The sequence below is a fragment of the Merops nubicus genome, unplaced genomic scaffold, assembly GCF_000691845.1.
Source record: "Merops nubicus isolate BGI_N331 unplaced genomic scaffold, ASM69184v1 scaffold7606, whole genome shotgun sequence".
In the NCBI taxonomy this organism is placed as follows: domain Eukaryota; kingdom Metazoa; phylum Chordata; class Aves; order Coraciiformes; family Meropidae; genus Merops; species Merops nubicus.
The window spans coordinates 41,530-53,266 of record NW_008614295.1 but is presented as its reverse complement, the minus strand read 5'-3'; the positions used below and the strand labels follow the sequence as shown (position 1 = coordinate 53,266).

The window sequence follows — 11,737 nt, the reverse complement described above, 5'->3', positions numbered from 1 at the left end:
CAGGACCTCATAGAGACCCCGCTGACCAGCTCGGGACTCCACTACCTGCAGACGCTGCCGCTGGAGGACTCCGTGTTCTCCGAGGCGGCCGTGGTCTCCCCCGAGCACCGGCGGCAGTCGACCTTGCCCACCCAGAAGTGCCACCTGCAAGACCACTACGGCCCGTTCCCCCTTGTGGAGGGTGAGCGGATGCAAGTGCTGAATGGGAACGGGGGAAAGCCCCGAAGTTTCACTCTGCCTCGGGACAGCGGCTTCAACCACTGCTGCCAGAGCCTCTCGGTCGGCGCCGCCGATCACCACGAAGAAGCGCAGCAGAAGGAGGTGGAGGAGGAGGAGGAGGAGGAGGAAGGCAAAGCAGCAGAAGAAAACCAGGAAGATAAAAGTAAGTATGGGATATTTCTGTGGCTTTTCAAGAGTCCTGTTTGTGTAACACAGAGGTCGTTTTCCCTTTTTCCTACCAAAAACCCCGACAGCCTTTCAACATCCCCTGTGTTTTACCAGACCCCCCTTGTTGCACACCCTTTTGGTCTTCCCTGTGTGTAAGGCCTGGTAGTCAGAGTGCTGCATGGCCTCTCATGATGATCAGTAGACACTTCCCAGTAGGCTGGTCACCAGTCACCTCCTACTAGTAATTCGTAGTTATAAATGAATTTTTGCTTCCATGCTTTCTTCACACTTCCACTTCCGCAGTATCCTCCCCCGCTGACATATGTATGTCTCAGGACATACTTAGCAAGTTTTCCAGCCAACCCCATCTGGGTTGTAAAAAACACTTGGTAAATCCTGTAGTGCAGGGTCAGGTTGTGATTGTGTAGCATCCAGGCAGGCAGGTCACAAGACAGCCCAGAAGCTATAAGAAGTTGAAAAAGAAAGTGTATTTGCCCCACTTCCTCACTTTGTGATTTATAGAGAGAAGTTCAAAAAACATTTCAAACAAACCAAAAAATTAATAGAGAACAACTGTATGATCAACGGAGCTTAAAAAAAAATCATAACGCTGAGTAACTCTCTCTTACATGGCACATTAACTCCATAAATATTAGTGCTACTTGTCAGAAATAATCCAAATAAACAGGGATTGGAGAAGGTCCCCGCTCCTCCCAAACGTGTAAACACATTTCTGTGTCTGTTTCATGCTTTGTCCTTCACTGTCATTTATGGAGCTTCTCAGCATGTGTTGCCAGCAAAGTTGACTTCACACCCAAATTGTAGGGTCAGTGAACCAAGCATACATCCATGAACTGTGGGGTTGTGCCATGATTAAGTTACCTGAAGTGGCAAGGAGAACAGGATGACTCCTGAAGCTCTCAAAAATGACTGTGCTATCTGGTTCCTTCAAATTTGCTTTTTTTTTACTGCAGAAAACGAGTATAGAAATGGTAAAGAGATAGGGAAGGGTAATTAAAGCTTTGGATAATTAACTACCTACCTACGATAATTCATTAAGGTTAGCAACTTTGTTGAGCGTTAAAATTTATGTGGACGTTATTTGGGCTACTTGGTAGAAATCAAAAGTTTTCCTTTGTCCATATGCTTTATTCAGTAGGTTCTAAGCATCTCAAGTTCTTGACTTGGAGGAAACGGTGTTTTCTTCTGCAGATGCTAAATTTGATGCCATTAAAAGTAGGCATGATTTCAGTTGTGTTCATGCATGGCACTTTCCAAAAAACCCATGCATTTATTAAGGTAATATTAGACTCCTACTGACTGTGAAATGAAGCTGTCCTAATTAAAAGGGATAAATTTCATCAACCATGGAAAATGTTTTGTCCTATTTTTAGCTTTCAATATCAGTTTTCAGAGAGGGTTTTACTGATAGCAATATAAAAATTTTTTTTTACAAAAATTTCTCACAGTCAATGGAAAGGGTCAAGGAGACTTCGCACTGGAGCTCACGTGCTCTTTGGGCATTACTCACAGATACTGTTGCAGGGCCTAAGTTGTTAGGTGTCTTAAATCTCAGTTTTAATGTTTTTGGCTTGCTAATAAAGAGCTAGTGCTTGATTTAAAAGGCCAGAAGTTGGGCTCTTCTCCATCTTTGTATACCAATTTCCAAATAAAAGGAGAAAAAATACAATTTTTGAAGTGGTCTCCCTGTATTTGCATACTTTACTTTTTCTGTGAGAGAGGAGGTATTTTTGGTTGAAGCTTTAACGAGAGATTGGTTTTGAGACATTAATGACCAGCTAGACAAGTAAAGTGTTCTTGATGATTTATTGACCATGAAATTATAAAACCAGAAAGAAAATACTGTTTAGTCTGTTGAAAAGTTTTAAGTGTTGAATTGCTTGTTGCTATGGCTGCAATAGTCTGTTTGCAATGCTGGCTTTTTCCAGTGGTCTTACCGGTAAAAGGCAGAAGGATTTTCATGCAAGTGGTGTTCTTAAGTGCAAAATCCAGTTTCTGAGCTGAGAGACTTGCTTATAACTGCTAAATCCACTAACGTGATGGGTGCCCTTGTGCGTGCTACATCATTGTGCCTCTCACCTCCATTGCTCTGGGAAAATGAAACATTGCAACTGGGTGGAGAAAGAGAATCCTCTCCCTGTTAGAAATGTTTTAACCTCACTTTGAACATTTTCTTATGTGGTATCAGATGAGCCTTTTAAATATATTTATTTGACTTATATATTTATGAACCTGACATAGTTCCGAGCTCTTGGATGATGATGTGTTCTCGTGCGTGCTTGTGTGTCTTTTAAAGCTTAATCATTCCTATTGCTTTTTGTGTGGCACAAGGGACGCAGCTCCTTTGCAGTTGTTGCTTTACAAGTCAAATGTCATTGCCAAAAGTTTGTTCTCTTAGCTTTTTTTTTTTTTACATTCTCACTTTTAAAACATCCTGAGTTTAAATCAACTAGTGAAATGCAATCCTGTTTCTTCTAACTTTTTTTGCAGAATTGTTTTCAAATAACCGCACCACAAATTAGGAGCTCTGTGCTTTTTTTCAAATGCTGTCCCCAGCTGATGTAATTTAACATAGTTCTGTTGACTTTCTATGAAGGCTACACTGATTTGCAACAACTAAGCATCTGCTCTCTGTTAATCACTACTTTATGCCTTAAATAGATATTGCAAGACTTTACTGATGCTGCAGATAGTTCTGTGTATAAGCTCTACCATAATGCCTAGATATATTGTGGTAAACTGAAAATATGGGTTCTCCTTTCCTGTGTGTATCCGTTAGGACTTAACTTTGTTGTGTGTTCAGTTGCATCTTTCTGTCTCGTTATATCACATTAACATTCCACTGCTAACCTTTAATGGATTGGTTTATTTCCCTAATTAAAATGAATTCTGTGTAAATCATTTAGATGTTCCATATTGACACTGCCCTGTGGTGGTCTTTTTCTTTGTATTCAAAGAGGATTCTCTTGTGGGATATTTGTATTTGTCTCTGTGTTTGCTCCTGAGGCTATGAAAATGGCCAACGACGTACAGACCTGTGGCACCAAACATAGTTCTTGCATTGTTCAGAGGCAGCCTGTGCACGGAGAGCAGGTCAATGGCCATGGCACGGCGCGTTGCAGTCCTGGGATCCAGTTGTCATGGACAAGTTGGGCCTTTTCAGGCTTGTCTTCTGCTAGTGGGAGATGGTAGAAGGAGACAGTTGTGCATCACGGCACTGTCAACCTCTGTGATTTGTATCACCTTGAAAAGATTTTGCCATGTTTCTTAAGCTTGGGCACACTCACACTTGTTCTCTGGCATTTGGCTCCATCACCGTAAGCCCTTGCTCACATTTCTAACAGCTCCTGACATCCCATGCTTACTCTCACAAAGTCTGGTGAGTGCTTCATGCTTCAGCCTCTGAAACACAGCTTTTGACCCTAAACCACTGAAGACACTTGCCAAAGGCCAGAGTAGGAGATGGTGCTGGCATTTTGCAGCTCAGAAAGACGTCCAGTCCCTTGAAGGGATTTCAGAAAAGCTCTGCTTGATGTCAGTGAGAGCTACTGGAAGATGTATCAAATGTTTGCTTGTGCTGAGGTACCAAGCCTGAGGCTTTCTTCTTTGCTTCCTAGTAAATAAATTAGGAATCAGCAAGAGAGTAATAAGAGAAACGGAGAGCAGTTTCTCCCACTCCACCTACAAGTCACAGAAATGAAATTCAAGGTGGCAGAGCTTTCACAAAATGGGACAGATGGGTTTAAGGAGTCCCATGACTAGCAACAAGCTTCACGCTCTTTGCCCCAGAAGGTATGTCTGTGACACATGGCAGGTGGCATTTGCCTTCAAGAGGGAGCTTGTGCTAGTAAAACAATATGCTCTGAATAAGGTTAAGTATTTAAAATTCTGATATACAGGTACAGGAAGGCTTACTTCTTTTTAATGAGAGGGCTGTAACGTGCAGTGCAAATGGTACCTCTCAGAAAGATCAATGTTTGCTAATTAAACAGTGTATTATGAAGTGGCGCACTGTGTACCACTCCTATATGTTGCTCCTCTGCCTTTTGGAGAGGGTGTCTTTTCACTCGGGCAGGCTTTAGACAACAGCGAAGTGTGGGAGTCAGGATGAATAATGTGTAAAACCTGCATTGGGCGCACTGGAGCTGATGGGGATGTGTGTCTGAAATTAATAGGGTGGTTTACTTTTTTGACAACCTCTTTCCATTTTAGAGAAGATACCATTAGTGGTGTCCTGTCATCTGATCATCTTGTTAGTTTTATGCACACCAAAAGGCAAGGGAGAGACTGTTTAGATACTATATCTTCCCTTTGGAATTTTACAGGTTAGTGAAGGTGTGCATGCCTGGTCGTGTCCTAAATAAATGGAGCTATGAGGGATGACGGGTAATGTTTCGCATTAGAAATAATCTCTCTGAGCCTGGGGAATAGCACAAAGTGCAGCACCCTCTGGGACACTGAGGAGGATGTTTTCCCCTCCCTCCCACCGCCTGCAAGGCACTAGCTTTGCTCTTAACTCAATGAGCTTGCCTAAAAATACCGCCTAGTTATGTTTAAAAATACAACCTTAAGCCTGTTGGTTTATAGCACAAATGGCTAGCCCACACCACTTTGGTATGGATAGTTTTTATATTTACAAGGAAATTTTTGTCAGTGACTCACGGCTTCAGGGAGGAAGGGACTGTGGAAAAGCAGGGCAAGACAGTTGCTGGTTCACCTGATCTGCTTTCCAAAGCAAATGCTCTACATACAAAATGTCTGGTGGGTTGGCATTTATTCACATACTTTTTTTTTTTTTTTTTAACTAAATCATTTTGTGCTTCATTTTTTGTCAGATCCAGTGAGATCCTATGAGAGCTGTTATATTTGAAAACGAATGGGTGGAGGGACAGCGTCATCGTTAATCTAGGTTATATGTCAGGCTAAACTTTTTTATCTTTGCTAAATTTGAAGATACATATTTATCTCGATAGGAATTTCTATAAACTTCCAGAAGCAGCTGCATATTTGGGGAGATTAACAACCCAAATAAGAGTTGCTTACTTATCTTCTACCTGCCATAATTGTATGTTCAGCTGCATGTATAAAAGTATGCATTAGGCTATTTACTATATTTTTTAAATAAGGATATGAAGACTAACTTGGATAAACAAGTACTAGGAGTAGATATGTTTCTTTCTAAGCATGTTCTTTAATTAAAAATTTAAAATGTATAAAATAAAGCTTTTCCAATTCTCATATAAAAAAAGAAACTCCATTGCAGAAGTGGGTTTGATTTCTAAGTAAAAATTATGGGATACAAAACCTCTGTATTCTGATATTAAAATTCAGTTCAAGGGGAAAAAATTGCCTGCAGTGTTTGAAAGCCGAATACTGAATCATTACTAAGTAGCAATTCAGAAAGCAATATGGACTGTCAACAAAAATAGTTTAATTTTATGTCTGTTAGTGTTTTTACATACAAATGCATTTTAACCACAAATATATTGTTGCCATATTATAAATTTTAATTGGTTTCCATTGCCCGTGCTCCTAAAAATGCAAAGGAGATGTGAAATCCTACTCTTATTTTGGTTTTAATGGCTTTGGGTGTCATTACCAACAAAGGTCATCTACTTTTGCCTGGAATATATGGTTTAACTGGTCTTTTTACAAGCAAAAGAAATACACAAGAGAATTTCTTATGTGACCATTCTTAGAAATTACTTTTCTTTCAAAGTTTCCTCAATTGTCTTGGTGGCAGTCGATGAAGCTGTGCTACCAGACACACCTTCAGGTTGGGTGATGGAGCAAAAAATGTATGGATGTGAAAACATAATGCTGTTTTTTTCCTATGTTCTGCATTAATTCTCTTGTTAGGTGTTACATAACCAGTCTGGCTTGCCTTTAATTTTTCCATTTCTTTATGTAAGCAAGCTCTGACCCTGCCATGCCCTGAGTCTGACCATAGAGATGCTGTCCTTGGGAAAAGACAAATCTTAGTAGCAGGACACTTCACAAGGCATACAGGGAAGCCAGTGCAAGCCTTCTAGGGCACTCTTCAGTTTACCATACTGAAGGATGTGTATTTGCTTCCCAGTTTGTTGGCCTGATATGTCTCAATATCAGTATAAAAAAAGCCTTTTTTGTGCTTGCAAATTTGACTCTCTCAATTCCAAATGTGCTTTCATTATGAAGCATAATATAGGCACATCTCTTAAATGAGGATATACAGCTTTTCTGAAATTATTTTGTGTGCAAAGAGGAAAATTAGGCTTTTTTTTTGAAATTAACATGTAGTTTCCCATTAAAAAGAGTGTTTTCCCATTTTGAGAATTTATACTTGTATTCATTTTGATTTCAAACATGCAAAACAGACACTGCTTATAATCATTTATATAAATTGTACTGAAATTCACTGAAAATTGTTTTAAGGACAGTCTCAGCTTTGACCACTGCACAGTACACGAGGAAGCCATTTTTCACTGAGATTGTTGCAGAACTGGGATAATTACTCTTTGAGATGCAGCAGGGACTTAGCCTAACCTGAAAGTCACTAAATGCAAAGGAAACAGACAGCTACAATGAAAAACATTAACCAGCTATTGTGTGCGTGATAGTGTTCTTTCAAAACGTGCCATTTTAAAATTTTTAGGTCTTTTCAAAGATAAATAAATGAAACCTTTTCTATAATTGATTAACATTACATCAGAAAAAATGTGGCAGATTACAAGTAGGTCTGGAAGAATAGAGGAGAAATAAAGTCTTTTCAGACTATTTTAATTACATCTCCAGGTGGTACCATCTGCTGTCTGTGGCTCTCAGGTTCCTTCAAGGCAACTGTTAAAACACATGTAGGGATGAACTTGAGTCAGTAGTGCTTGGACAGACATGGAAGTGATGTATTATTAAACTACTACCATGCTGAACTTCTGTAATGTCACCATAACATGCATTCCTGATTAATTGCTGTTTGTTATGGGAAGCCAGATGAGATATTAAAGCCCTCTGTGCTTGGTATCCTGCTAGAAATTTTTTCTTGAACAGGAGACTCTGGAAAAGCCAAATCTGTTACAAAGCAGTTTTGTTTGGTTTAATTAGTTTTCTAAAAGGAAGTCCTCAGAGTTCTTGGATTTAAGATTAAGATTGTTGTAGACGCCTATGAAATAAACATTGCAGGGCAATTTTGTTAGTTTTCCTAGCATCCAGCCTGGCCTTTTGGCTGACTTTCCTTCTAGCCACTAGCTGCTGCTATGGAGGGTCACAGATCTCGTGTAGGTCATGTGTCCAACATTCCAGTCCTATGCAACTTTGTTGGATACTCTTTGGCAGCTAAAAAGGCACTAAATGCTTATGTTTTGGCATCTCCTTAATCTCCTTACTTGTTTCCTAAACTTTTCCACTGCAGGGGGGCAGCACACATAAGCTAAAATCTTGGCCCCTCCAAAGGCTCTGGTGAAGCTGTGAGTGTGCTGTGTATTGCCTTGGAGACATTGATCTGGAAGGGGATTCAAAGGTTATCCAGTATAGCTCTGTCCTCTAAACCTGGAGCTGCTATACCTGCCCAGTCTGTCCTTAAACACCTCTGGTGGAGGGCATTCCTCATTCCCTCCAGACTGCATTACCTCTTTGTTGTATTGGAAAGGTATAGGTTTCTTCTCCTCGTGGGTATTGAATTGTTCCCTCTGCAATTTAAGCCTCGTATTTCCTTTCCGCTACGGGACAGAAAACAAAACTGCTCCACTACAGCAGCTCTTTTTTTTCGAGCTGCAAGGTAGTTCCAAAGGTTGATTGAGTTTTTCTCACAGGTAGCATTTTCTGTGCTTCTGACCCCTCTTGCTCAGCTTCTCTGGGTTTTCCAGCTGCCTCCCACCTCTTCTGGGATGGCAGCATCCAGGCTGGGTGCAGGAAACCAGGAAGAACCTGGCTGAAACCAGGAAGATTGCTTTGCTCTAGTTGTTTCATGCACTGTACTGGTATAAGTATCTGTTTTGCAACCATACTGTATTTCATATTTCAGTTTGTGCTGTACAGCATCCCAGATGCTTTTCTGCTTAATGGTTATTTTTCTCATTGTAGTTGAGCTGATTATTTCTGCGCCTCTCACATAGCCACCTTAAGTAGCTCACGTTTAGAAAAACCTCAGGTGATTTAAAATGTTTAATTAATTGGGCTAAAAACAACCAACCAACAAACAAATATGACATTTTGTAAAACTAACAGGCTGACTAGACAAAAAAAAAAAACAAGTGCCTTGCAGCCTAACCTGGTGTTTGCCAAGCTCTGTCTGTTAGCATAGCATTTACCATATTGTTATATAAAACTTGGCAAGGGATTTCATCCCTCCAGATCATTCCAACTTCTGAGGCTGTCCTCCAGCAGTCGGGGAAACATTCCTCCTACTTTCATACTTCTGGATTGTAACAGGTTTATTTTTTTCCATCGTCCAGGTCATTAGTGCAGGCTGGCACTGTTTCTAGATGCAGGGCAGCCTCAGGAGATCCCCATACATCGCAGCCTTCCCTGTTAACAGGGAACCTCTAGTGTCTCCTCTGTCTGGATTGGGCTTTTGCTATCAAAGGACACCTTGGGTATCAGAGGTGGCTAATGTCACTCAGTTCTGGGAGCTGAACTTCTAGAAGGAAAAGATTGTGCCCTGTCTCACATCCATTCTGCATCTAAATAGCCAAGGAAGATGTTACCTGGACATAGGTGGAGAACTGAAGGCCCATCTTTTTGTTAGCTGGGATTTCAGTAGTCCCCCAGAAGAGCTTGATGCTCAGAGTTTATATTAACCATGTGAGTTTTACTTGTAAGATCTTCTGTGTTTTTCCATATCAAGCATTGCCAGTTCTTAGGAAACCAATGTAATAATACAGTCCTTTATTAAAAAGAAAAAGCCCCATAATCAGGCAGTTTTGCAAGGATCTCAGTTCTCATTAATAAAAAATAGGTTTCTAGCTTTGTTTTTAAAAATCCTGATGGAAAAGCTAAAAGATAAATATAGTTTGTCTCTTTTTTTGGCCCAAATTTGTGGTATTTGTGATAGTTAACACTACCATATCATTGTACATAGTATGGTGCTATTAAATAACATGATTTCATGGACAAAGCAGGAAAGAAGTTCTCTGTGGGATCTTATTGTATATGTGAAGAAAATGGCTTCATCTTAAATAGAATGGTCACTCTCTGTTTCCACATTTTGAGCACTCCTTGCACAAAATAATAGCAGCTAATTATGTCTTCTCTTCTGGATTCCAGAGGAATGAACTTTGGCTTTTTGGAATATAAAATACCACCACTGACTTGTTTAAAAGCATTGGCGTTGTTATCACTGTTAGGGAGTGAGGAGAGAGGCTGCCAAAAAACTTCGATTTAAACCCACTTTTCAGCCAGTTTATGAGATGTTGATTTAGTCTTGTGAAGATTTTTCAGGCATCAAGGGGGAGGTGAAATTAAAGTTCACCTGGGAGATTTCTCCTGGTTGTAACTCCATGGGCAGGGGGAGATCAGGCAGCAGCACTGCAAGGCCACAGGGTACAAACAGGGAGGAAGTTTCTCCCAGTCGCTTTACCCAGCAGGACTAATGAGTATAATCAATAAAACTTAGCTGGGGCTCATTGTGCATTTAGTTCCAGGTGAAGTGAAACTCAGATTTCAAGTGAGGTGGGATGGCTTGGCTCCTGGTACAGCACCTGTCTGGGTTTGGTGGTGCCAGAGGCACATCTCAGTGGGCCCCTTGCAGCTAATACAACATCTCCCATATGTGCAAAGCTGCCATTACAGAATACTTGAGAGCTGGTGGATATGAGACCTAGAGAATTAGAGAGTATACTTCCTATAGTAAAAATAGCAAAATCTGTTTTAGAAATCACCCAACAGTATTTCAATATCCTCTACATTTGGCATTAAAGTAGCATTTTTACTGTACTAATGTGAACACTTGAAATACAAAAGGAAAATCATACTTAATCATACAGAGCTTGGAGCTGATTATTCTGAGAATTGCTCTGTTTCTTTCCTCCCTGCTAGAATAGATCCTGCCATTTGTTTTCAACTTCTAATTAAGAAAATAAGTTTTCTTTTCAAGACATTATAGCTTGCGTTTTTTTTAATCAATCTAAGTACATGCACAGATTTTTACAGTAAAACGTTTATATTTTTAACATTAATGTACTTGCTTTACAGAGAGTTAGAGTAGCTGGTTTCTGTCTGTTCAAAGGATGGAAGACAGTAGTTTTTTTTATTTATTTATTTCTGGCTGTGTAAAGAGCCTAGAAAAAAATTCCATTTAAATTTTACATTCCCACTAAAGCTTTCCAAGACTAAATACCTTTTTTTTTTCCTTTTTTTTTTTTTTTTGCCACTGAAGACTATGCTTAAACTTCTCCAGTATTGTTGTTTTATCTTGGTATTTAATGTCATATTTCCTAATGTAGCCTCAAAAGTTTCATGGTATTCTTACAGGGGCAAGGGATACTTATACAAGGAACAAGGATAATTTAACCATACCATGAATTTTTTGTACCAACACATTGAAAGCTTAAATCTCAGAATTTTGGTTTAAGAAATTGTGAGACTGAGGAATAAAAAATAAAATTAAAAAATAAAAATATGAAAATACACTTTGAACATTAGCACTTTATGCATTAATAAGTCAATATGTTCTGTGTTCTCTGCTTACTTTGCATTTTAACCTTCTGCCCTTCAGTTCACAAGTTCTGCCTGTAGATATGGCCATCTTATAGTGACCCTTGTGAATCTTATAGCATAAACAGGCTATCCTTGCATCTATGCAAGTGCTAAGAATTTGAGAAATTTGATTCTATGAATGTCTGGCACAGTCTATAAAATATTTGTAAAATGTCTCCATAGTAAAAGAGGATGGGTTAGTTTTCATGGGAATACTTGTTTAAAAGATGGTTGAAATTTTTGGTTCAATTAATTTTGAGCTGTTGGTAAAAGGTGGAAGTATCTGGGTTTTCGTGACGTGAAAAATTCTTACTTTGGAGTCTCAGAAGCTGGAAATGGCTTTTACAGTTAATGTAACTCAGAAATGTCAGACACCTTCTTCTTGCTCTTCTCAATCCCGAAAGGCCAGTTTCCTAAGCTTGTATATGTTGTGGCTAAACAAGATCATAGGATTTTTAGCACAAGTACAAAATTAGTAAAACTTAGGCTCTTCAGTCAGTTTTGAAAATAGCACTTGGGTCCTTGATGGACCCTTCATTACTCCTGAACTTTAGGGGAGGTTGAATGCTAGAGGACCAGGGCATGGTCTGATACCCCCAAGCAGTCAGCACTGTCCCTTGGAGGCCTGTTGAAACCTGTAGTCTTTGAGTTTCTACCT

General features: G+C 39.7%; 1 protein-coding gene across 1 annotated transcript in view; it reads left to right on the top strand.

Annotated features, from left to right (window-relative positions):
• CNKSR2 (connector enhancer of kinase suppressor of Ras 2) overlaps positions 1–11,737 on the top strand; it is a gene marked incomplete at its 5' end in the record, with an annotated part of 181,132 nt that overhangs the window by 141,720 nt on the left and 27,675 nt on the right. The window contains one exon of the mRNA XM_008942174.1: positions 4–382. Within this exon, the coding sequence (XP_008940422.1) occupies positions 4–382 (379 nt within the window). The remainder of the gene's footprint in view (positions 1–3; positions 383–11,737) is intronic.